Source organism: Ursus maritimus, unplaced genomic scaffold (assembly GCF_017311325.1).
Source record: "Ursus maritimus isolate PB19 unplaced genomic scaffold, ASM1731132v1 scaffold_12, whole genome shotgun sequence".
NCBI classification, from domain to species: domain Eukaryota; kingdom Metazoa; phylum Chordata; class Mammalia; order Carnivora; family Ursidae; genus Ursus; species Ursus maritimus.
Window position 1 is genome coordinate 9,279,054 of NW_024423564.1, and position 26,673 is coordinate 9,305,726.

The following is a 26,673-nucleotide window of genomic DNA, read 5'->3' on the forward strand; positions in this document are numbered from 1 at the left end:
CAAGGCCATCACTCTCTTTCCTGCACCAGAACAGCAGTGACCTCAAAGCTGGTTTCCTCCCAAACTAGAGCACGGCCCAAGAAAACCCTCCCCGCTTTTTCTGGATTGAGCAAACTACCATATAATGCATTGAAAAAACAACATTTTTAAATGTACAAGAGTAATTACATGCTTCGTGCGGACAATTTAAAAGATAGAGTGAAAAGAAAAAAGCCACCTGTCATCCTACCTTCAAAGATAAATACTGCGAATGTTTTAGCACGACTTCTTTCAATAATTTTCCATGCCATGCTACCCTTTTAAAAGTGCAAAACTCTTTTAAAGCTGGTTCAGTCCAGCTCCTGTAGCTGTCCCTCACATTATCCAATTAGTGCTTTCCTCTGAGTACTGGAAACTTTTACTTATTCCACATGAGAGAGTCCAGCTGGTAGAGCTCTAGCCCTTCTGACTCCTCGGTGAAGTCACGCCGCTCTTCTGAAGACCCTGGCCTGGAGGGGAGAGAAGGGAACGGCTAAGTCCTCCTGTAAGTCCAGCCAGAGAGCCCCGAAGGGCAGCGCCAGGCCTTGACATGTAGCCCTGCCCATAGAGGGACCCTGTGTGCAGAGGGCTCTGCTCCGACCCTGCCTTTGATACCAGGTTTCCTTATTAAACCTCTACTTGTCGGGCTGCATCCCATCCTCTTGCCAGCGTCTGTGTCTGCTCTTCCCTGTGGGGACAGGGACAGCCTCTAAACTGTTCATCTGGTGACAGGTAGGGACCCCCACACTAACAACAAGATGGGTTGGCGGAACCAGGAGGCAGTCTTTACATCTGCTGACTTCCCCGGGCAGCTTGAGTCCAGAAGGTGCCCGGCGAATATCTGTTGATGGATCAACGTGATGCAATTCGGGGTGGGTGTTTGTGGGCGGAGCCTGCCGGCAGGCCGGCACAACACTCCTAGGATGGTAGAAAAGACCCCGCGTTGATGCGGAGCCTCACAAAAGCCCTCAGAGTGGCCCAGAGGAAACAGGCGATGACTCTACCAGCTGCCAGCCTGCCCAGTCACGGCCTGCGCCAGCCACACGGCCTCACCAGGAGCCGCACAGCACACAGACCATGCTTTTTCAGAAAATTATTTTTTCCTTTCTCACTTTCCATGGAAACTCAAAATAGCAACCAAAAACAAAACAAAACAAAACACCAAAACAAAACAAAAGAAAAAAAAAACGGCCGAGCCACCTCTCTGCCTGCAAAACCATCCCCAGGCAGTACAGTGACCAGGGAGGCCCCGGGGAGAAAGGGTTCTAGATGTTTCTGAAACAGCTTCTAACTGGCACTGCACACTCATGAGGTGTGGACGGGTTCTGAAGGTTGTGTGTTTCATTCCCGTTTAGAAGAATGGGTTTCCCCCAGGTCTGAGAGTTCATCTTACTGTTGGCAACCCAGAGGCTGAAACAGCCCCTTCTCACGGTGATGTTGGTCAGGAGGTCCGGGGTGCCCAGCAAGGGACAGCATGGCAGGGGTCAGATGCCTTCCAGGGGGATTGTGATTGGAACGTTCTTTTTGAGACACCTCCCCAGGCTGTGCTGTCTATGCCCAGCAACCACAGGGCAGCCCAGCAGAACAGGGACAGCTCAGCTTGGAATCAGGAAACCGCAGTTCTGATATCCCGTCTGGGGGCCTGGGGAGCTCTGAGTACGTCGTTTCTCCTCCCCCAGGAAACATGAAGGGCAGACAAGCTGATTTCTAAAGGGATAGCCTCTTCCAGCCTCTGTGCTCCGTGCCCCCAGCCCACTCTGGTGCTATGCGCACCCTGTCCCCTTCCCTTTGCTGAAAACCAGTGTTGTTTCCCTTTCAGCTGGCAGGGTCAGCTGTCATTGGTTTCGGACTATGGTTTCGGTTTGGAGGCACCATGAAGGACTTCTCATCGGAGGACAAGTCCCCAGAGTATTTCTACATGGGTGAGTGACTTCAGCTTCCCCGACCGTTAGCTGGAGCTGCCCCAGAGCCTTAGAGCAGAACCCACACCCGGACTTCTGTGGGAGGAGAAGGAGGCAAAACCTGAGCCCGGGGCTGGAGGGGCCATGTCGTCGGGGCGGGTGAGGACCCTGCCCCCCTACCCTGCCCGCTCCTCACATGGTTCATCAAAATCAAGAAGGACCAGTGTGAGAGCGCGGACCCACTGTGCTGCTTTCAGCCACACTCATTTCCAAAGAATTAGAAAACTCCCTTTTGCCCGCTGAGCGAGGTCGATACAGCACCAATCCATCTGGCCTGATGGGGCCCCTGTCGAGTCAGGGGTTTATTCGTGATCTTGTATTTTAAGTTGTCTACGAGGGAGACATAATTACGAGTGAAGAGACATCTCAAGGTTCGGAGGTACTCAGTCCTTCCCTAACTAGGGACTGTAGAGGGCAGGGCTTCCCCCAGCTGTGGGGAAGGGCTGGGGGGGGGGCGGGAAAGGTGCCCTGCAATTCTGAGACTACGTGGTAAGTAGGAGCTGAGTGTTTCCCTGGGTTTAGTCCCTCTGATCTACTTCTCGTCCTCTTCTGCGGGCTGTCCTCACTCCCCAGCTGAGTGCACCCGGACCCTAGACTTCCAAAAGCCTGAGACCGTTGTCACTACAGGTCACAGCCCCGTGTGACGGGCCGTTGCATGGTCTGCGCCAGCCATGGAGTACATGGGGAGCATGGGGAGAAGCAGGATCCTGTGCGGGGCCTTTGCTCCCTCCTGTGCCCAGAAGAGCGCCGTCTGCTCCCTGGGACGGACGGAGCGCCCAGGCCCCCTCCGAGCCTTGTAAAGGGCTGCTCACAGCTCTGCTGCCTCCTCTTGCCAGCGACCTTCCCACAGCAGGGCCTCCTGAGGAAAGCAGCCGTAGCAGCGAGGATACTTCTAGAGGAAAGGAAAAACAAACGTACTATAACATGGGCGGCAGTAAGGACTGTCCACATTTCACCAAATCTTAGATGCAGTCTTTTGTAAAACACACAGTTCTTTTAAGTTCCACTAAGAGAAGAAGAAATGCTGCCAGTTCAACCCTGACATACCAGAAAATATGCATCCTAATTTTAGGGACATTAAAATGTGAATATGTCAGATGTATATTGAAATTGATGAAACACGGTGAAAGAAGTGTGGAGATGGGGACTCTCCAGAGTTAGCCCAGAGTTCAACAAAGTCATCAAGGACCCGGGTTTTTTCCATCTGTCCACTGGCCATCCTCGGGATGACCTCAAATGCATCCCCTCAGGTTTAAAAGATAGCTATGGTGGCTCCAAGTATTATATCCTCATACAGCAACGTCCAAAAGAGAGAGAGAGAAAAAAAAAAAGGAAGTTTCACCTCACATGGCCCTTTTTAGGAATGAATACAACCTTTGTCAGAACACCCCCAGCAGACCTCTCCTTGCAGCTTATTGACCAGAACCATACTGTCTGCTCATGCTGAACGAGTCATGGCCAAGAGGAGAGCTACCGTGACTGGCTCTTGTGACTAATGGAGAGTCATCCTGGGCTTGGGAAGGGGCCCAGGCTCCCCAGAGGGCCTCTGACACTTGGACAAAGTCAGAGTTTTGTTACAAGGACGAAGCAGAGGAATCTGCCATCATACTACACACTGAACTGCTCTTTCCACCCACACGGTTTCCAGGTAGCACTCACCCCTCCGTCCAAAGCTAACACACACATTGAACATATTTCTCCTTGAGGAACTCCTGGCTCTGTGAACCTCCTCGGAAGCGTTCGCTGTCCCAGAGCGGGCCCCAGTGCCCCTGGACAAAGCTCAGCCTGTCCTTGTCCTGCGCCACCCCCAGGGGACGGATGTGCAGGAACAGTCAGGGGAGGGTAGCAGAAGGCATGCACCTCCCCTCGTGTTACTCATGGCTCCCAGACAGCTTAGTCCGTAACTGTTCCCTGTGATTTCTAACTCCGTTCGGCCATAGTCTCGCCTCAGTGCCCACTGGACTAACCACTACAAAGGTCTGGTCCCGTCATAATGGGATTCTTGCCTCTCCAGACATAGGCACTAATGAATAGCAGACAATAATCACAAGCATATGTTAAGTGCTAATGGCTGGTACAAAAAGAATCACCGAATTGAGAAGTGAGAAGGGGCGCCTGGCTGGCTCCGTCGGGAGAGCCAGCCACTCTTGATCTCGGGGTGCTGAGTTCAAGCCCCACGTTGGGTGTAGAGCCTACTTAAAAAAAAAAAAAAGATTCTGTGTGGGAAGAGTGGTGGTATGAGCCTGTGACTTTAGAGGTCACATTTAAAAAAGCATCACGGATTTCGGAGAAGCTTCTAACAACCCCCTGGCTGGCTCAGTACAGCCCACTACTCTGGATCTCAGGGTCGTGAGTTTGAGCTGCACATTGGGCCTAGAGCTTACATTAAAAAAAGAAGAAGAAGTGAGAGAGAACCACTGGGGGCCGGTGGGACAAGCCTCAAGGTGGAGGGGTGTTTGAATGGGGCCTCAGAAGACCGCGTTTCAGATAGACTGAGTTAGGGAGAGCCTTCGGGACTCGGAGTTAGCACTGGCCAGTGTGAGGCGGCCGCCGCCCATCATTTCTCCAGCCTGAGGAAGAGATGGCTCGTTCAGGATACTCTTTAGGGTATCTTCCTCACCTAGCTCCTCCAACCTCTTACAACTGCCCCTCAGGGTGAACAGTATTTTCTCTCCCTACTCTGAATTCAGCACTTACTTGGCGTCCTAACGTGATGTCAGTCGCAATAAACTGGTGGAAATCTTTTGCTCCTGTAATTCAGGCATGTGGAGGTTCAGGGTATCAGCCTTCAGCTGTCTTCCCTTCGCGTGCTGCCGGCTCTGCACTGGAATCCTAGTTGCCTCCTCTTCCTCAGGTAGGACTCTCAAGATTTTCCCACAGAAGCTGCATTTGTGCCCGCGGGTGGACGGGGAGGAGTCCGCCCTTCGTTAGGACCAAAACGTGGGAAAACATCCACCCATTCACGTAGAGGCAGACATTCTCCTTCCAGTCGTGCCGCAATAACTCATTGCCTAAAACCCGGCAACCCACCCCCCTCACCCCCAAAGTCGAGGCTGCAAGATGTGAATCTCGATAGTGTAATTCCTGAGCTTGAACTGGGACTTTGGGGCAGCAGTAAAGAGAAACCGTTTTTAAAAGACCATGAAGACCTGGGTTATATGAAAAACACGTAAGAAAGGCTGTCTCTCTTTCAATGAGGATAAACATCTGGCTATCTAAAAATCTCTTCATGGTGTTTTTAATTTGGGGATTTCATCAAGTATTTGGGTTTATGCAAACATAGTTATGCATTGAAGCAGGGGCTCCTCTATTCTTTCCCTCTTTTTTTTTTTTAATAGGCTCCTCCACTTAGGAAAAAATGTAATCTATTCATGGATATATCAGCCAGCATCTATAGTCCTGGGCTGTGGAGTCACACAAAAGAGGATGAGAACGCTGCGCTCGCTCCCATGTATCTTTGCGATCTATTTGAAAAGACTCACAGAGTTAACAATTTAAATTCTAATGGAAACGAGCGTGGAACTAAATGCCAGCTAAGTGGTATTTGCCATGGGTGCAGCAGGGGTCATTCTAAACCGGTGAGGCAAGGATCTGATTTAGGTTTGAAAGACCAGGCTGTCATCAGTGAGCGGAAGACAAACGAGGACAGCAGAGGTTGTAGGGCAAAGACTGCAAGGCGCGTCCACGGGACAGTAATCAGCAAGCCTAGGCTGGGCAGACGACTCTGGTTGGAGTGGAACAGATTGGGGCAAGGTGGGAGGTAGGATTAGAAGCGCCAGGGAGGGAGGGGAAGGACAAACACACAGGGCCCTGAATGTCAACGCTTGTTCATTTAGTAAAGCAACAGAGGGATAATTCAGGGTTTGGGGGGAGGGATTGGCACTGCATTTTAAAGAGATTTTTCTAGCAGCAGCGGGATGAGAGGGGAGACAGAAAAGAACATGCTAGGTGACTGATACCATCAGACAGAAGGGCATCACCGTGCTGGTTGTCAACAGCAGGAACTGTGAAGAAAGAGGAAGACAAGAAACATTATTTAACACTATTATTGGACAGTATGAAAGTCAGGGACAGAAGGAATCAAAGTGGTAAAAGATATCAGTGACAGAAGAGTCAAGCCTAGCAGGAAGAATTCATGATTCTCCGTGGGAATCCGAGTTACAGGAGGAAGGGCTCCTGCTCAGAGGGGGGCAAGGTGTGCAGACCTGAGGTGTAGTGTGGGAAGCAGCCTCTCGTTATCCCACGAAGCGCTGAGAGCACTTTCACACGTGTCGATTTGGGTCCAACGTAAGAAAACCTTTTTCGTGATTTTGTAAGCCAAAGAAGCCGAGCCGACTCCCACAGATAAAGCTGAACTTTCTCCTTCATGGGTATTTAATTAACCACTAACGTGGCAAAAATCAGAATGGAGTGTTTGTCAATTCAGGAGATTCCTGGGTTGAGTAGGAGGGTGAACGAGTTCGAGGCAGACATTCCTGATCCTATTTGCTAATCTAAACTGAAGCAATATGAACTGCCCAAGATGCAAGAAATGTCGTATCTTTATGGATTTGTCTGTCAGACTCTTTAAATGGCAAATCACAGAAACTTGACGCAGGCTTCTTGAGAAAAACAGAAATTTCCTGACTCGCAAAACCGAGAAGTCCAGGGTTCGTGCCCGTCTCAGGGGTGCAGGTGATGTGGTCGGAGTCCAGCCTGTACCCATCCCTTGGCTCGGCTCCCCTGTGGCTCCATTCTCAGGCAGGTTTCCTCAAGATGTGATAACATGGCTGCTCACAGCTCCAGGTGCCAGCTCCCAGTAACCGTGGCAACGGAGGTACCTACTTCTTTCATCCCAGCAGCTCCGACTAAAGTCCTGAGCCTCACTGCCATTGGCCGTCTTGAAGGCCCGGGGCCTGTTCCCACACCAGTCATTGGGATGGGCTTGTTGGCCGAAGTCTGGCCTTCACGTCTGCCTTCAAGGTTAAAGTCCACAGGGACGGGGCAGAGAAGATTTGTGTCTCTCACAGAGATGAAGAGGAAGTGAATGCTGGCTAGGGAAAACAACAGTCTATACGGCAGGGCCTGAGTCCTTCTGGTGTGTTCTTGGTGGCCTGGGGCAGGGATGTGGGTTCGCCCACCCTTCGTTCTTCTTCCTCGGCCACACCTCCCCTCCCCGGGTCTGCCCTTGAGTGGCTGGTGGTGAAGATGCTTGTGGTCAGTGCTCGAAGTTCGGGGAACCGTGTTATCAAGAATCGTAGCACTAGGTAGAATAAGGAGACAGAACCAGTGGAAAACCACAGGGGGTTGGCAGTCGGCCATGGTTTTCCAGCTCTTCATGGTGGGGCTGGCTCAGCCTGCAAGCCAGGTCTGTGCTGCTTCTGTTTCCCCTGGACAGTGGCAACCACAAACAGTCCTGGGACGTCAGACACCTCTTCTCCACTTCAGATAGTTCTTATAATACAAACGGACCCATATACATGTGTGCAGAAATTGATATGTCTTCCCTCAAGAAATAATTGTCCAAATAGGAAAGATACCTGCTCTCTGGCAGTAAAATGAGAAGGAAAATACACCAAGAGATCATTTATGGACTTACAGAGCCAACGGTGTGAGGTAATAGGACTTTAAAAAAGAAGCAGGCCTGGATTTTGGAAAATCTCGCTTCATGTCACAGGGTGGCAGTCACTAAGCTGTGTGTTTTCTTTTCAGAAAAAGTACCAGAGCAGTCCGCCCACGAAACTCTTATCAGCCCTTTGTTAAGGAGTGTTGGTGAACAGGCTTGGCACACTCAAGTGGCTCTTAAAGAAATAGAGCCTGGCAACGAGACAGACCTCAGGAACACACACAGCCTAGCTCCCTGCTTCTGGACAGATGACTGTAGAACTTTCTGTCGTATGCTTTCCTGTCTGGGATCCTTGCTTCTTCCTTGTGATGGAGAGAGGTTCCCCTACCCTGACGTCACAGCTGGGGACAGGGCGGAGAGATCCAGCCCTGAGCGCTGAGGGGAGCAGGTGCTGAGGGGAGCCACCTGCCGCCCCTTCTCAAGGTCCTCTGAGTCCAGGCCAAGGTCTGGAGGCGGATGCAGGATGTCTGTGTCCCTGACAGGCTAACGTGGAGAACGGAGAGCCTGCAAGAGGGGAACTGCTGGGATAACTGGGGGTTTCCTACACTCTCTCCACTGTAGTCTCAGCAAACTCCTGGGGGAAGCTCCCCTACCCCCTGTCTTCCAAACCCCACCAACCTGCCCTTTGGACTTCCTGTTACTGTCCCTCTCCAGGGCTGCCTCCTGGAGGGACAGACACCGCAGGGGGCTCCTTCCAGGACTGCTGAGTGGGGAGCCGGCCCCTCAGGCGTCGGAAGCCTGGACAGGGCTGGAGCGCATGAAGCCGTGCCCGTGAGCCGAGGACGTTGGCAGGTTTTCTCCACGAAGGGGCTGCCCACACAGACAGCGGCCCTTTGGCTCTCCGGGGTCACAGGCTGCCCCGTAGCTGTCTCTCCCTGTTGAACTCAGAGTCCGGGAGCCTGGTTTCAATTGTGGCTGGACATTATGTGTAAGGAAAAGGTTCCAGGGCTGAACGCTGCCTTTTTGAAAACTCTGACTCACTGCGATCCTATTTTTTTACTTCTTGGTTTTCGGTTGTCCCTGAGAGTCGTCGTGGCTGCAGAAGAGAGGTGCGATAGCTTCCGTGGTTAAGACAGTTTCTCCAGAGCATTTCTACAAGCTAGAGTAGCATTTCCATATCACAGATAACGAAACAGACGAATAGGAGGATGTATGTCGAGGTCAGCTGACAGGCCTGGAGTTCTAGCTCCCAGCCCTGTATTTTCAGAGGAAACCCCAGACATCATCCTTTAGAGGCTCTGCAAGCCCTTTTCTCAAGGAAGAAAGAGCACCCTCCTGACATTTATAAATTGCTAAGTGAACAGCCTTTTCGCTGGGAGTCCCCATGCTTCGGGCTCGCCCTGGACCTGTGCCAGCGGAGTTAGGCCGTGCACTTTGGAGCCGACTCCCCAGCTCGGTGCCAGGGTCGCCCCTCACCGAGCTGTGCAGCGTCTGGCAAGTGTCTTGCATTCTCTGTGCCTCAGACTCCCCGCTGTGAAATACGAACCCTGATAGCCACAGGCCTCACAGGGGAGGGAGTTCGCGGGAGAGCACAGCGCGCCGTGTGGGCTTGATTATGGTTATGGAGGTAGGTTAGGGGTTCCTCGGTGAAGGAGGAGGCGCGATGACGGGCCGATGCGGGGAAGAGAGGCAGAGGGGTGAGCGGTTTAGACGCCCTGTAGTCAGAATGAGGGAATGGCCGACGGCACGGAGGCTTCTCGGCGGCAGGTTCCCGCGCTGATGCCTGGCAGGTGCACAGTGCGGATGCCGCACGCAGCAGGCTGAGGCGTCAGGAAGGGGCGGTTGTCCCTAGTGCTGAACGACTCCGTGGCTCAGACACCTCAGGCTCCACCACAGCGCTCAATACCGACAGCTGAGCCTTCGCCGTCCCCACACGGAAGCCCCGTCCCCTAGTCTAGAGACACGCAAAGTATGCGCCCCCGGGGCGAGCTGGGAGGGAGAGCGGCAGAGGCCGAGGAAAAGCAGTCCTAGATGAAAAATGGTCAGTAGGCGGCTCCGTAAAACCATCTGCCGCCAGAAAGCCGCGGAAACTGATGACCATGCCACTATCCAGTCCCCAAAAGGGGGGAGCCATTTTAAAGCGAGTTGATAGAGACAAGGCTTTCTGGTTGCGGGGGAGAGAGGCCTCAGGAATTGGAGCTGCTGGGTCAGTTCAGCGTGTTTTTGCTCTGAGCTCTAGGATTCCGAGAGCCTGAGAATGGCCTACTATACAAATAAAGCAGATTTTCTTGGGGACGTCAACACCTGTGTCCTCCTCGGCCCCGCGCCCATGTCCACGGCACCCCAGCCTCCTCAGCAGCAGCCCTCTTTCCCGCATTCCGGACCCTCAGGACCCCGTTCTCGGGGTGAGCTGGAGGGAGCCCGACCCCGGGCGGCTTTGTGGAGGTTTGCTGACATGTATTCCTAGCATCTCTCTCTCCCCAGAGATGGGCAATGGCGGACGGCTAGTCTGGTCAAGAATCCTGTCTTGTGCTGGGCACGGTCTAGATCGGGTGAATAAGGTTAGTTGGTGGACTTCACGTCGGCAGAGAAAGACAAATATGAGAACCTGCAAAAGCACAAAATGGAAGAGAGCAGGGCTGGGTCGGGTCCTGGTGAATTCGCCGGGGGCCGGAGCCCAGGCTGGAGAAGGATCCAGGTGGGCCCGGTCCCTGGGCTGTAACTCGCACCGTCTGTAGACTGTACACACTTTCAGTGGGAAATCACTGCAACAATGCAGTCCCCCCCACCCCCCTGTGAGACGTTTTGTGAGGGGACTGACGAAGGTGGCAAGGCTGCTGCCTGCGGCCTGATTGAGCAGGATGGAAATCGGGGCTCCAGGCCTGTGTGTCCTGCCTGGAGCCCTCATGCCTCTCTGACTCCCAGTAGCAAAACAGAATTAGAACCCTTGCCTCACCTAATGGGCTTGTTCGAGAAGCCAGTGAGATGATGGAAATGAAAAGGCTTTGAAAAATAAAAATTTTAAAACAACGAGGTGTTGAGGCCGTGGAGCCAACAATAGCCCTGTTTTTATGACGGAATCATTTCTCTCGTGACCACATCCATTCCACATGAACTCATTCTTTTAATGAAAAGGAAAGGGGAGGAAGGGGCCGAGCTGGCGGGGCAGGAGAGAGAGAAATACCTGCCATGGGACTGCAGACACAGCAGGGCTTCCCCGTCCCCGTCCCGGAGGCCCTGAGAACAGTCTGGGTGGTACAGGAAGGGGAGCAGCCTGGCCTGCCACCCATCTGTGTCAGGGACCCGACAGATCTGCCCACAAACCACCAGCATCACCCCAGAGGGGCCCCCCCAGAGGCACCCCGCGGGCACGCTCAGGCTTTCCCCACAGAGGTGGACCGCCGCCGGCTCCCCACCCTTTCAGAGAATGGGAGGGGTTTCCAGGTGACTCATATGAATAAAATGCAAAAAATAAAATAGGGACAATTAGCATTATTCTAAGCAAGTCAAGTACTGGGCGTCATATTGTGTTCTAACTTATCTCCAGATCAGAAAAGGAAATAAGAAAGGGCTTGGCTTCATTTCTCTCAGAACAAGAACATTTCTGTCCTTTTCTTTCTCTGTGAGAGCAACGGTTCCTATGGCTTGACTTCAGTAGTAAGGGAAATTAGCGCCCAAATTAAGGCTGCTGTTGTTGCTGGACAGGCGGGGCAGGTGAGGGTAATGTTGATGGGACAGCTTTAGAGGCGGATGGGTATTTTTATCCCAGCTCTATGATCTTGGGCAAATCACTTAACCTTTCGGGGCCTAGTTTCTCTAGAAAATGGATATAATAATGGTACCTTGCCTCATGAAGATTAAATTAATAAATCTGTGCCAGTTGCTGTGCTGGCAAAAATAAGCCCTTAATAAATGTAGCTAAAATTGTATTAGTAACAATGTTTGGTGTGTGTTACCTTGTCGCCTCCTCTCCTTGGCTATTTTCTTGGAACACTGCAACCTCCCCTGTGCCCAGCACACACGGTGATGCCCTCTAAAGTTGGTGATTCTCACAAAACTTTGTGGCCTTATTGCTGTGCCCCATCCCCCGCCCTGCTCCGAAACCAGAGCCTCCTTCTTCTGTCTGCTGTGTCCCTGCTTCCCCATCTGGGCAGACCATCAGCCCTTTTCCCTCCTGGACACTTTGCCCTCAGGGCCTCTCCTGTGATGGAGACAGCCATTAATTCCAGAGCGCCATGAGAGCCCACGGGGCTCCTAGGGAGATGTGGGTTTGTGTCCCGGCTCTGGTTCCCTCTCCTGGCCGCCCCCGGACTCAACTGCATCACTTTCACGTAAATCATAGTAATAGCCACTTTACAGGGGCGGTAGTGGTCAGAAAGGAGAAGTGCCTGGCATGTGGGAGGTGTGTGGAGGTGATTAAGAGCATGCGCTGTGGGACTCCTGAGCCTTGCCGCTCAGGTGATGGTGAGGAGGCCCCTTCACCTCTGTAAGTACCAGCTTTCTCTGTTCCCTGGGATAACTGTAGCCCCCCGTCTCTCAGGATCCCTGTGCAGGTTCCGTCAGGTGCATTCAACAGGTGTTACCTGTTACCTTATCAGCAGGGGACGTGACACCTCCCTCAGTAGGGGTCGGACGCCTGGCCTGGAGCCGCGGGGAGCCAGCCCACCCAGTGGTCAGCGGCTCCTCTGTCTCTTCCCCGCAGGGCTGTATGTGCTGGTGGGAGCAGGGGCCCTGATGATGGCCGTGGGCTTCTTCGGATGCTGCGGAGCCATGCGGGAGTCGCAGTGTGTGCTCGGATCTGTAAGTGGGGCATCGGGGAGGGAACTGGTCTGAAGGGGCCCGGAGGTCTGGCCTCCAGCGCCAGCGCCTGGGGCCCACTGAGACCTTGGCACTCACTCCCTCTTCCCTGAGTCTCTGTTTCTCCATTTCTTGCTTAAGAATAATATTATCTTTGTCCCTGCCTCATATGGAAAGTATGAAAAAAATGAGATCATTAGCGTGAAGATGTTTGGGGAGGAAAAGTGCCTAATAATTGTAAGGGGTAATTATGATTGTTCTTTCAAAATGATTTCACAGGGAGGGAGGCAGCTAAGGTTCTTATAGGCAGGGAAGGGCTGTTAACTAGAAGAAAAGAATTGCTGTTTGAGATCAATAACTTGACCAAACATCCCCCTTGTGGTTTATTTTAACAAGCAGCCTCTGACTTAAAAAAAAAAAAAAAAAAGAAAGAAAAAGAAGAGAAGAAGAAAAGAAAAAAAGACTGAATTTCAGTTACTGCTATACAGCCAATGCCAGAGTGACCTGAGAGAAACAAGGAGAAGGGAGAGGGGCCGGAAGAGAGAAAGATTTTGTCTTTCTCCACGAGGGGTCAGAAACAGCGATTTTAGGGGGCAGTCTCCCCTTGCTCATTGCCATCTTTGATTTTTAACTGTGGCTGCTTCTCATCTCTTGCCGGGTAGAATCTCTAACCCGTGTCCTCAGTCCTCCACTCTTCCCGTCTTTCCCTCTTATCAAGCAAGCCTCCCTGTTGTTGGTCACTGAACACAGAGCAGACCCAAGAGACCAGAACAGAAATCCATCCAGGAGGGCACCCCTCACCGCCACTCCCGCTCCCCAGAGAAGCCTCACAGCCCGCACAGTCTGGGCCACACCTTCCCCAAGCCCAGGCCCCACCAGTCCCTCCCTATCTCCTGGCCTTGTTTTACACCTTTACAGAATCTCTTTGGTTCATAAAATTCCTTGAGCGCCTAGGAGCCAGGCACTGTGCTAAGTGGCGGGATTTCTTTATCACTACCTGAAATTATCTAACTCACTTTTTTATTGCTTTACTCATTTATCATACTGCCCATTTTCTTTGTTTTCTTATTATGTTCAGTTAGCCAACATATAGTACGTCATTAGTTTTCGATGTAGCGTTCAATGATTCATTAGTTGTCTATAACACCCAGTGCTCATCCCAACGTGTGCCCTCCTTAACACCCATCACCCTGTTACCCCATCCCCCCACCCCCTCCCTTCTGTAACCCTCAGTTTGTTTCCCAGAATCCAGAGTCTCTCATGGTCTGTCTCCCTCTCTGATTTCTTCCCATTCAGTTTTCCCTCCCTTCCCCTGTGGTCCTCTGTGCTATTCTTCATGTTCCACATATGAGAGAAACCATATGATAATTGTCTTTCTCTGCTTGACTGATTTCACTTAGCATAATCCCCTCCAGTTCCATCCATGTCAATGCAAATGGTAGATATTCATCCCATTTTCTAATATGAGGTCCATGATAGTAGAGACGTGGGAATCATATCTTATTCACCACTGTATACCCAGTGCCAAGGACAGTGCCTGGTGCAGAGTAGATGCTTAATGAACAATGGCTGAATGAATTAATGAGCGAATGAATGAATGAACAAACTACAGGGGAATGGGGGTAGATGCTTCCTACCAGGTCAATTCAAACTAATAACCTTGCCTCTGTGTTTTTGTTTTTGTTTTCAAATGGAACTAGCATTAAAGAGGCCAAATAAACTGAAAAGGTATTGAGTTAATGAAGTGAGTATTTTCTCTCCTCTACAGTTCTTCACCTGCCTACTGGTGATATTTGCTGCTGAAGTAACCACTGGAGTATTTGCTTTTATAGGCAAGGGTGTAGTAAGTAGAAATTACAGTTTCTTTTTACGATGGTTAAAGTGTTTCCTTACGGCCAAGGCTATGAGACTGTTACACTCACAATGATACTGGAAAACTAAATAACCCCCAGAGATATGGTTTACACAGAACTTTGTAACCTGAAAGTGTTGTGCAGACCTGTGCATACTGTATGTGTAAGTGTGCGTACATTTACGTGCACACATTTTTCTGAGGCGATAATTCATAGCTTTCATGAGATCTATAAAAGAGTCTATGATTTCTTTTAAAGGATCTCTAGTTGAAGACGATCCCATTTCTCACAGGGAAGTGGGTAGATGGCACACATGAGAAAGACGGATGGAGAGGAACATGCGTTTTCATCCCTTGTTAGACTATCATTTGCCCAGAGGGCTTGGCCTGAAAAAAGGCTGCGTCATCCTCAAAGACTAAAGCCTGACCTGCTGCTGTTTATTTACATTGGTGCTCAAACTATAGGTGTCCAAAATAGGTTATCAAGAGAACGCACAGAGGAATTGGCCTTTTCAGAAGGGACATGCTGTTAAGACCCATTGTGGGAAAGAAGGGCATGAAAAGGAGGAAGAATGGAATCTTAAGTTTACTTCATTTCACATAAATTCATGTACTATCAGTATTGTGTTTATGAACTTTAGATTTTTTTAAATGGTAAACATGTAAAATAAGTAAATATCGCCTCCTTTGGAATATTTCTAAAGTGGTTGGTTCTGTTGGTAGGGTGGAGGAATTGGATCTTGGGACTTTTTGAGACCACTATGGATGTCAGATCACATGCCTTTATACCGGAAGTGCATTGTCTAAGTTTCATATGATATTTGTACACTGAACCAGTTTTCCTTGGTCATGAACATCTTTCAAACCACATCATGAACAGACTTGAGTAGTTTTAACCAGTAGGGTCCCAAGCATGCGTAAGTCCCCGCCCTAGTTGTACGTCAGAATCTCCCGGGTGAGCCCAGGGATCGGGGGGCTGATGGATGCTGATGTCCATTCAGGCCTGAGAACCTCTGCTCTAAGAAATCTTTCTAGTCTATGAAAGTAATCCTTGGTTAGTCTATCCTTCCATCTCCAAAAGTATCTGAGAAACTCCAGAGTCTGTAATCTGTCCCCTATATGCAGAATTGTCTTAAAATACAGATAAACACAGGGAAAGGCTGTATTTTCCAAGGGTGAGGGAGAGGGGGTTTCCCTTGATGAAAGGAGAATGTTCGAAACTTCCCACTCACTGTCCCATTGGTTTCCTGGCATTTTTTTCAGGCTATACGACATGTTCAGACCATGTATGAAGAGGCTTATAATGATTACCTGAAAGACAGGGAAAGGGGAAATGGGACTCTCATTACCTTCCACTCAACAGTAAGTAACCTTACTTCTTCCTTAAAATCGTTACCTTTTAAAGATCATTCGTTAGCCAGGTTCTCTCTCATCACGTAGATTAAAGATCAGAATACATTGGGTGAAATGAAGCCGTAGTGCTGTATTCCAGCCCTCGCAGGAGCCACAGTAGGCGTTCTGTGTAGAACCTAGAAGAGGAAGAGGCCTAGTGCAGAGGGTTCACGAGAGGAAGTCAGGCAGTGTGCCCCAGAGAGACAAAAGAGCACAAATAAGAACCCCCAGAAAGCAGCCCGAGTGAATACCAAGGTCTCTCAGAAGGTGGCGTACTGGTGTAACAGAAACGACCTTGACCTTCAAGCTGGGAAAGCTCATTTCTAGCTGCAGCTGCGCCACTGAGCGGCTCTGTGACCTTGAGCAAGTTCCTGGTCTTCCTGATAATCGCTCGGCTCCCCATTTGTAAAATGAAAGGACACGGAGATAGCCATGCTCCTTGTATCCTGGAACATTCCATGGGACTGAGCTGTCAGTGCAGTGCTGAGGGCTGCGCACAGTTAACCAAGGAGGGCGTACAGAGGAGATAGACCAGGCCCGAATCCTAACCCCAGCAATATGGAGAAGTGGCTATGAACTCCTGGGCCAAGTGCTTTCAGGTAGCCCCATTCTTGTACATCAGGGGAATGTCCTGGAAGGTGCCCACCATTTCTTCTGCTCAGTCTCGGCTGCCCCGCAGGCATCAAGCAGCACACACTCTCCTTTGTCCTTGAGGGGCCAGCCATAGGACAGGACACCTGTTTACTGGCCAGCCTTCAGGCCCTGGTCTTTCAGCCCCTGGGGTTTATTTACTGTGGTCACTTCTCCTCTCCGTCCCAGACTGTCCCCAGTTAATGAGCCCTTCCTGAAGCTCATAAAACTTTAGCTACTCAGCAGGTTAAATTACTCCCAGGCTGAAAAAAAAAAAAAAAATCTAAAGACCCAGTTCCTGTCTAAAAAACAGCAATTTACACAGACACCGTCAACTGGCTTCTTGCTTTGTTTGGGTTGCCTTGAGCCACTTGCCATCGTAAAACTCAGAAAACTTTACAGAAGTCCTTTTCTTGTTTTGCTAGCATGATTATGTGACTCTTCACCATCTTTCTAGAAATGGCAGTTTGAGTTGCAGTGACTGGGTCCCCTAGCTGATTTGCTGCTCTGTCCCCCAGTCTTCAGCAGTGATGCCCAGACTTGCAGCTCCCACTTCTCCCTCCTATGCCCTAAAAACTCTTTTCTGACTCTCTAGTTTCAGTGCTGTGGAAAAGAAAGCTCTGAACAGGTCCAACCCACATGCCCAAAGGAGCTTCTAGGGCCCAAGGTAAGCTTCTCTACCAGGGTCCCTATTCTACCTGTCGTGTAAGATTGTTCTAGCCCGTGGGGTGACGGGTGTGATTCTAGGAGGCCCTCTCCCAGTGGCTTCTGTGCCTCAGCTATCTTCTATGTAAACTAAGTGATGCAATGCTGAGTCCCGGTCTCCTGGTACCATGGGAAATGATGGTATGCTGACTTGCCCATAACGGTGCGATTGCTATGTGGTTAATTAAACTTGCCAGGGCCAGGGGTGTGCACCCTGAGAATGTTGCCCCCCACCTCTCTGTGGAAGTCACTGATAAAGGCTTCATTAATTAAGTGCTGTGTGTCGGGCACTGTGCCGGGTTCTGAAAATTCTAAGATGAAGAATGGGGCTTTTGTGTCCGTGGCCTTGCAGACTGATCAAGGGAGATGGTGCTGTGCCTGGCCTGTAGAGGGTACAGTGGAGACAGTGGTATTAGGAAAGCTGCACACGGGTTGGAATCCTTGAACTGCGTTTTGACAAGGGAAGGTCATCCCAGGCCCAGAAAGCAGCAGGAAGAGAGGCGCAGCAGAATGGAACTCGAGATTGGCAGGAAAAGAGGGACTGCAGAGGGGATGGTGAGGGACATGCTTGGGGAGGTGGACAGAGGCATTATTTTACACCTGGCAGTTTGGGAAAGGTGTTGCTTTTAGGGGATTAACATAGTCAGTCGTGCATCCTAGAAACAGTACTCAGGCGGCTGGTGTGACAGACGGTTGGAGAGTGGTGGAGGGAGGCCACTTCAGTGGCACTTGTGATCACCGTGGCAGGAGAGGATGAGGAGCTTACGCAGGTGACGAGCAGTGGGAAGCGAGAGGAAGCAGCAGATCCAGAGACGTTCAGGGCTGGAATCCGCAGGCCTCCTGCATGTGAGTGGGGAGTGGAAGGGAGGAAGGTAAGACTTCAGACTTCTGCTTGGGCAGAATGGGTGGGTAGAGGCTCTGCTCCCCATGAGAGGTGACTATAGGGAAAGGAGCAGATCCTGGGGTGGTTTGGGTCAAGTTTGCCCTTGAGAAGTCTGTGGGACTTACACGTAATCTGAGGTAAAGATAAGTGTAAAAATCCCAGCGCCGTGGCCATAGCTGAAGGCACAGCAGCGGAAGGGAACCCCAGGGAGATTGTGTCGACTAAGGTAGAGGTGCGCTGAAAAGGGGAACGCAGAGGACAAGAAGCCAGAAGACTGGGAAGGAGGAGTCGAACCGGGGAGAGTCCAAAGGCAGTGGTGCCTGGGAAGTGAAGGAGATGGTTTGTCTGTAGAGTCCAATGCGAGGAAGAAGACAAAGACCTGAAGGCCGGGAATAACGTGTTGAATCTGGTCTTCGGAGATCGTTAGTGGTGTTTGCTGTGCGATTTCAGTGAAGGGGTTGGGGAAAGCACAGCTACAATGTGGGAAATAAGGGGGGGGAATATGGAATGTGGGGACGATGACATGGAGGCTCTCAGCGTGCAGCTGTGAAGGGACCGATGAGGTCTTCGCTCCAGCTTGTGTCGTGAGTCCTACATTGAACACTGCCGACTCCCTGTGAGCTGGAGCGCAGCCGCTGCCCTCAGCGTCCTCACCATCTGCTGGACAGACCTGCAAGGGGGCCAGCACCACACGCGGACGCACACGAGTAAAGCTTCATGAGAGGGAGCACCGCACACTCAACAGGGGCCTGCGATTTGAAGGGCTGCAGGAGGCCCTCCTGAAGTGATTCGTTTTTGTTGTCGTTCAAGTATCATTAACATACAGTGTTAAATTCGTTTCAGATGTATAAAGATTCGATACTTCTGTACATTACTCAGGGCTCATCACAAGTACACTCCTTAATCCCCTTTGTCTATTTCACCCAATCCCCCACCCACCTCCCCTCTGGCAACCACCAGTTTGTCCTCTGTACTTAAGAATCTGTTTTTTGTCTTTGTTTTCTTTGTTTGCTCATCTGTTTTGTTTCTTAATTTGCACATGTGAGTGAAAGCATATGGTATTTGGCTTTCTCGGACTGTGTTTCTCTATTTCACTTAGCATTATACCCTCTAGGCCCATTCATGTTGTTGCATATTTCAAGAGTTCATTCTTTTTTATGGCTGAGTGATGTTCCATTGTGTATATATACTACTTCGTAATCCATTCATCTCTTGATGGACATTTGGGTTGCTTCCATATTTTCGTTATTATAAATAATGCTGCAATGAACATAGGGTGCCATATATCTTTTCGTATTAATGTTTTTCTTTGGGTAAATACCCAATAGTAGAATTGTTGGATCATATGGTATTTCTATTTTTGATATATTGAGGAGCCCGCATACTGTCCTGCACAGTGGAGGTGACATTCCATTGTGGTTTTGATTTGCATTTCCCTGATGATGAGCAATATTGAGCATCTTTTCATGTGTCTGTTGGCCATCTGGATGTCTTCTTTGGAGAAATATCTATTCAAGTCCTTTGCCCATTTTTTAATTGGATATTTGGTTTTTTGGTGTTGAGTTCTACAAGTTCTTTAGATAGTTTGGATATTAACGCCTTATCTGATACACCATTTGTAAATGTCTACTCCCATTCATAGGTTGTCTTTTTCTTTTGTTGATTATTTCCTTTGCTCTGCAGAAGTTTTTTATTTTGATGTAGTCCCAATAGTTTATTTTTGCTTTTGTTTCCCATACCTCAAGAGACATAACTAGAAAAATGTTTCGACAGCCAATGTCAAAGAGATTACTGCTCATGTTTTCTTCTAGGAATTTTATTTTTTCAGGTCTCATATTTAGGTCTTTAATCCATTTTGAGTTTATTTTTGTGTATGATGTAAAAAGGTGGTCCAGTTTTCCAGCACCATTTGTTGAAGAGACTATCTTTTCCCCATTGCATAATCTTGCCTCCTTTGTCATAGATTAGTTGACCATAAAAGCGTGGGTTTATTTTTGGACTCTATTCTGTTCCATTGATGTGTCTTTTTTTGTGCCAGTACCATACTGTTTTGATTACTGCAGCTTTGTAGTGTACCTTGAAATCTTGGATTGGTTTTCTCCAGCTTTGTTCTTGTTAGTCAAGATTGCCTTGGCTATTTGGGGTCTTTCATGGTTCCATAGAAATTTTAGGGTTATTTGTTCTCATTCTATGAAAAATATTGTTGGTATTTTGATAGGGATTGCATTAAATGTGTAGATTGCTTTGGCTAGTACGTACATTTTAACAATATTTGTTCTTCCAGTCTAGGAGCATGAAATGTCTTTGTGTCATCTTCAATTTCTTTCATCAATGTTTTATAGTTTTCAGAGTACAGATCTTTCACCTCCTTGGCTAAGTTTATTCCTAAGTATTTTATTATTTTGGGTGCAATGGTAAATAGGATTGTTTTCTTAATTTCTCTTTCTACTACTTCATTATTAGTGTATAGAAATGCAACAGATTTCTGTATACTGATTTTGTATCCTGCAACCTTACTGAACTCATTTACCTATTCTGGTAGTTTTCTGTTGGAGTCTTTAGGGTGTTCTATGTATAGTATCATGTCATCTGCAAATGGTGAAAGCTTTATTTCTCCCTTACGAGTTTGGATGCCTTATTTCTTTTTGTTGCCTGATTGCTGTGGCTAGAACTTCCAGTACTAGGTTGAATAAAGTGGTGAGAGTGGGAAAAAAGAAAAAAGAAAAAAAAAATGGTAAGAGTGGATATCGTTATCTTCTTCCTGATCTTAGAAGAAAAGCTCTCAGTTTTTCACCCTTATGTAAATTTCAGCTGTGGGCTTGTCATATATGGCCTTTATTATGTTGCTATATGTTCCCTCTAAACCTACTTTGCTGAGGGCTTTTATCATGAATGGATGTTGTATCTTGTTAAATGCTTTTTCTGCATCTATTGAGGTGATCATATGGTAAAACCTTTCTTTCATTGTTGTGATATATCAAGTTGATTGAGTTGTGAATACCTTGCATACCAAGAATAAGTCCCACTTGATCATATGGTGAATGATTTTTTTATTATTGCTGGATTTGGTTTGTTATTATTTTGTTGAAGATTTTTGCATCTTTGTTCAACAGAGACATTGGCTTATAGTTCTCTTATTTTGTAGTGTCTCTGTCTGGTTTTGGTATCAGGGTAATGCTGACCTCATAGAATGAATTTAGAAGCTTTCCTTCCTCTTCTATTTTTTAGAATAATTTGAAAACAGGTGTTAACTCAGGGAGCCTGGTGGCTCAGTCAATTAAACATCTGACTCTTGATTCTGGCTCAGGTCATGATCTCAGGGTCCTATGATCAAGCCCCACATCAGGCTCTGTGCTGAACATGGAACCTGCTTAAGATACTCTCTTTCTCTCTCCCTCTGCCCCTCCCCCCACTCACGCAGGCTCTCTTTCTCTCTTTCAAAAAAAAGAAAATACTAAAAAAAAAAGGATAGGTGTTAACTCTTCTTTAAACAAGTGGTAGAATTCACCTGAGAAGCCATCTGGTCCTGTACTTTTGTTTGTTGGGAGTTTTTAAATTACTGATTCAGTTTCATTGCTAGTATTCAGTCTGTTCAAATTTGTTTCTAGGGATTTATCCATTTCTTCTAGGTTGTCCGATTTGTTGGCATAAGATTTTTCATATTCTTTTATAATCTTTCATGTTTCTGTGATGTCGGTTGCTTTTTCTTCTCCTTTTTTTCTGATTTTATTTATTTGATGGGTCTTCCTTTTTGATGAGTCTGGCTAAAGGTTTATCAATTTTATTGATCTTTTCCAAGAACCAGCTCCTGTTTTCATTTATCTGTTCTACTGGTTTTTTTTAGTCTCTGTTTCATTTATTTCTGCTCTAAAGTTTATTATTTCCTTTCTTCCACTGGCTTTGAGCTTGGTTTGTTTTCTTTTTTCTAGATCCTTTTGTGTAAGTTTAGGTTGTTTGAGATTTTTCTTGGTTCTTGAGGTAGGCATGTATTGCTATAATCTTTGGTCTTAGAACAGCTTTTGCTGCATCCCGAAGATTTTGGAACATTGTGTAATCATTTTCATTTGTCTCCATGTATTTTTTAATTTTCTCTTTGATTTTTTTGGTTGACTTATTCCTTGTTATTTAGCCTCCATGTATTTGTGTTCTTTCCAGATTTTTTCTTGTGATTGATTTCTAATTTCATACTGTTGTGGTTGGAGAATATGTATGATATTATTTCAATCTTTTTGAATTTATTGAGATGTGTTTTGTGGCCTAACATTGTGACCTGTTCTGGAGAATGTTCCGTATACACTTGAAAAGAGTGTGTATTCTATTCTTATTGGATGGAATGTTCTGAATATATCTGTTAGGTCCATCTGGTCCAATGTATCATTCAGAGCCACTGTTTCCTTGCTGATTTTCTGCCTGGATGATCTATCCATTGATGTAAGTAGGGTGTTAAGGTCCCCTACTATTATGGTAGACTATCAGTTTCTTCCTTTAAGTGTGTTAATGGTTGCTTGATGTATTTGGGTGCATAAATATTTACAATTGTTATATCCTCTTGTTGGATTGTTCCCTTTATCATTATGTAGTGACCTTCCTTTGTCTCTTATTACAGCCTTTGTTTTAAAGTCTATTTTGTCCAATATAAGTATTGCTACCCCACCTTTTTTGCTTCCATTGCATGATAAAGGTTTTTCTAGTCCTTCACTTTCAATCCGCATGTGTCTTTAAGTCTGAAATGAGTCTATTTTAGGCAGCATGTAGATTGGTCTTGTTTTTTTATACATTCAGTCGCCCTATGTCTTGTGATTGGAGCATTTAGTTCATTCACATTCAAAGTCATTATTGATAGGTATGTACTTATTGTCATTTTGTTACTTGTTTTATGGTTATTTTGTGGTTCATCTCTGTTCTTTTTTTCTTTTTGCTCTCTTCCCTTGTGATTTAATGATTTCTTCTGTAATTTGCTTGGATTCCTTTCTCCTTATGTTTTGCATATTATTACAAGTTTTTGATTTGCAGTTACCATTAAGCTCATATACAACATCTTATGCACATAGCAGTCTATAGTAAGCTGGTGGTCACTTAAGTTTGAACCCATTCTAAAAGCACTAAATTTTTACTCCCCCTTCTCCACATTTTATTTATATAATGTCACACTTGACGTTCTTTTATTTCATGAATTCTTTGATTTTTACAGATATAATTGATTTTACTGCATTTGTGGTTTAATCTCTGTACTGTTTTTATAAGTGATTAATCTACTACTTTTGTTTGTTCGTATTTACCTGTGAAATTTTTGCCTTTCATAATTTTCTTACTCCTGTTTATGGCCTTTTCATCCCACTTAAAGAACTCCCTTTAATGTTCCTTGTAAGTCTGATTTAGTGGTGATGAACTCCTTTAACTTTTGTTTATCTGGGAAACTCTTTATCTCTCCTTCTATTCTGAATTATAGCCTTGCTGGGTAGAGTATTCTTGGTTGCAGGTTTTTGCCTTTCAGCACTTTGAATTTTTCATGCCACTCCCTTCTGGCCTGCAGAGTCTCTGCTGAAAAATCAGCTGGTAGTCTTATGGGGTTTCCTTTTTTTTTGTAACTGTTACTTTTCTCTTGCTGCTTTTAAAATTCTCTCTTTATCACTGTTTTTTGCCATTTTAATTATTATGTGTCTTGGTGTGTATCTCCTTGGGTTCATCTTGTTAGAGGCTCTCTGTGCTGCCTGGACCNNTGGACATGTTTCTTTCCCTATATTAGGGAAGTTTCCAGCTATTATTTCTTCAAATAAGTGTTCTGCCCCCTTTTCTATCTTCTTCTTCTCTTGTATTCTTATAATGTGAATTTTATTATGCTTGATGATGTCACTGAATTCCCTTAACCTGTTCTCATTTTTTTTTTCTTTTTGCTGTTCAGCATGGCTGCTTTCCATTACCCTGTTTTCTAGCTTTCTGATCCATTTTTCTGTTTCCTCTAATCTACTATTGATTCCCGCTAGTGTATTTTTAATTTTGGTTATTGAGTTCTTTATCTTTGATTGGTCCTTTTTTACATTTTCTCTTTGTTGAAGATCTCAGTGAGATCCTCCACTCTTTTCTCAAGTCCAGTGAATATAACCATTGCTCCGAATTCTTTATCGGGAATGTTGTTTATATCCATTTCATTTAGTTCTTTTGCTGTGTTTTCATCCTATAATTTAAGATGTTTTCTCCTAATGTTGTGTGACTCTCTGTGTTTGTATCTATGTATTAGGAAAGTCAGTTATGTCTTCTGATCTTGAAAGTGGTGGCCTATGAAGAAGAGGTCCTGTGGCACGCTGCAGTGCAGTGTGCCCTCTTCACCAGGACTGGGAGCTTCAGGGGTGTCTTCTGTGTGGGTTGCACAGGCCCTACTGTTCTGGCTGAGTCTTGTTTATCTTCAATCCAGACAACTTCAATGGGCCACTTTGCCTATAGTTGACAGGGTTTGGTTCCTATGCTGTTACAGGGTCAGTCTGGGGCCACAGTGGGCTTATTCAGTGTCAGCAGTCAAACCAGATGTCTGCCCTCATCCCATCTACTGGGGCTGTGGTCATGCCAAACTGCAAGGCACTGTCTCTGCCTTGTCCCCTGAGAGGCTTTCATTGGTGGGTGGGGCCTGCAGTCAGACCAGATGTCTGCTCTCAATCCATCTGCTGATGCTGCTGTGACCATGAACTTCAGGGCTCTCTTCCTGTGAGGTCCCAAAGAGGCTTTTGTTGGTGGGCAGAGCCAGTAATGAGATCAGATGTCTGCCCCCAGTCTGTCTGCTGGAGCTGCAGATGCACCGATTGGCAGGGCCCTCTCTTTAAACCACCAGTTATAAGGTTTCGCTACTGGGACTACAGCTGAAATGGTGTGTATGGTTATCTTCCCCTCTTCCCAGGGCAGGAGTTACTTTGGAGTGGTGGAGTCCCTGCAGGTTGAGATATGGCAGGAGCCGCTCTGGAGGGACTCCTGCCCAGTGGGGCTGGTTGAATGGGGTGGAGCCAGATCCACAGGAGAACGCAGAGGCAGGCAATGTGGCAAGTGTTCTCACTGGTTCCTATAGGTATCTAGGTATCTAGGCTGGGGAACAAGGTGAGAGAAATGGTGCCCACCAGATCTTTTGTTCTTGGAAACCTCTCCTAAAGATCTCTGCTCCTCCCGCACACGTTCTGAGATGTAAATAAATCTCCTTCCCGTATACCTCAGGTACTTTCCAAACTGCTGCTTCTAAGCTGTATCTCAGTAGGCCTGTTTATTATGCTGGCTCTTTAAGGATAGTGACTCAGTTTCCTATCACCCTCTGGCTCTCCCAGAGCAGAGCATGCTGATTTTTAAAGTTCCTGGTGTTAAGCCCCACTGATTGTAAAAACTCTCAAAATTAAGCCTCTCTGGTTTTCAAAGCCAAATGTCACGGGGACTTATCTTTTCAGTGCCAGCCCCCTGTGCCTGGGATGCCTGGGATGGGGTCTGTCTCTCTCCTTTCTCCATGCTTGTGGTGCCCCTCCTGTTTGTGGTTAGTCTAACCAGGGGTTTCTTTCCCAACAGCATCTCTGCCCTCGCTATCCTTTTCAGTGTAGCCTCCTCTCTATGATGAACTGTGGAAAGCCTGTTCTGCTAGTCTTTGGGTTTTCTGGGTTGGTTGCACGGATGTAGCTATTATCCAGGTGTGTCCATGGGAAGAGGTGAGCTTAGGATCGTCCAACTCTGCCATCTCTCCAGAAATCCTCTTCCCTGATGTGATTCTTGGGATGACTGTTAAAGGATGAATTGGAGTTTAGCTAACAAAAGAGAAGGGTATTCCAGGTAGAAGAGATAGGGTAAAGGCATGGAGGCAAGAGAAGGTAGTGGTATCCAGAAAAGTGCCAGCAGTGGGGAGTGACTGAAAGCTCAGGTGCCTGTGGATATGAGTCCTTCAAGGAGGAGGGATCTGTTCTTGAAGAGCCTTGAATACTCTTGCGAAGCCAGAAGTCTAGATTTCATGCTGTATGCTTAGGAAAGCACCAAACGTAGGATCTGGGATGGGATTTGCATTTTCCTGAGTTTGTTGTGGTAAGTTTGGAGGATTGATGGCAAATGAATAATCTGGAGCCAAGGAAACCAATTGGGAAGGTTGCTATCTCATTGTCAGCCAAAAGATGTTAACTGGTAACAAGCTGGACTGAGCACCAGGAATGGAGAGAAGGCCATTTAGAAAGTAAAATCTATAGGACCTGGTGACCAGACCAGTTAGACATGAAAGAAGAGGGATAGATGCCAGCCGGATAGATAGTATCATTTATTGAACTAAGGACTAGAGAAAGAATAAATTTTGGAGAAAAGAAAGTGAGTTCAGTGCTTAACATGGTAATTTTGAGGAGCCAGTAGAACTTCCAATTGGAAATGTCCAATAGACAGAAAATCTAGCTTGCAGCTCAGGAGAGAGGTTTGGGTGTCTGTACTTCATGGGAATCTTAAAGCTGTAGATAAGAATTTGATCCATTAGGTTTGGAAAAAAGAATGGCAAGGATAGAATTCCAGGGAACAAGAACATTTAAGGATGGGGAGAAGAAGAGCTGCCAGATAAGAAAACTAGCAAAAACAGACACACATGTGAAAAGACACATGGTGGGGGAGGGATTGGTCACCAGGGTCAGGTGCTGCCACTGAGGTCGGCTCTACATTTATCAATATCTATCTTATGCCTGGCACTGCAAATACAAAGATGAATGATACAAAGTCCATACTCTTGAGGAACTTGCAGTTTAACAGGAAAGATAAAGACAGAAATAAATAAAGTACAGGAACAGAAATATGCACAGAATGTACAAGTGCTATGAAAACACAACGGATTCCTTAGTAAGGCCAGAGGCTGGAGGGATCAGGGGAAAGCTGACTTGAGCAATGATGCCTCAGCTAACTC

At 47.3% G+C, this 26,673-nt stretch overlaps 1 protein-coding gene across 4 annotated transcripts in view; it reads left to right on the forward strand.

Annotated features, from left to right (window-relative positions):
* The window catches only part of TSPAN2 (tetraspanin 2), a 54,365-nt gene that overhangs the window by 14,053 nt on the left and 13,639 nt on the right, over positions 1-26,673 (forward strand). For 3 of the 4 annotated variants that reach the window (XR_005834044.1, XM_040626871.1, XM_040626872.1), the window contains exons 2-6: positions 1,838-1,940; positions 12,227-12,324; positions 14,090-14,164; positions 15,437-15,535; positions 16,791-16,862. Coding sequence is in view for 3 of the 4 variants with exons in the window: in XM_040626871.1 (XP_040482805.1) it covers positions 1,838-1,940; positions 12,227-12,324; positions 14,090-14,164; positions 15,437-15,535; positions 16,791-16,862 (447 nt within the window). In the remaining variant the exon portion in view is untranslated. Of the gene's footprint in view, positions 1-1,837; positions 1,941-2,305; positions 2,359-2,606; positions 3,289-12,226; positions 12,325-14,089; positions 14,165-15,436; positions 15,536-16,790; positions 16,863-26,673 lie in introns of those variants that run through there. The other variant, XM_040626873.1, reaches the window with a different exon arrangement.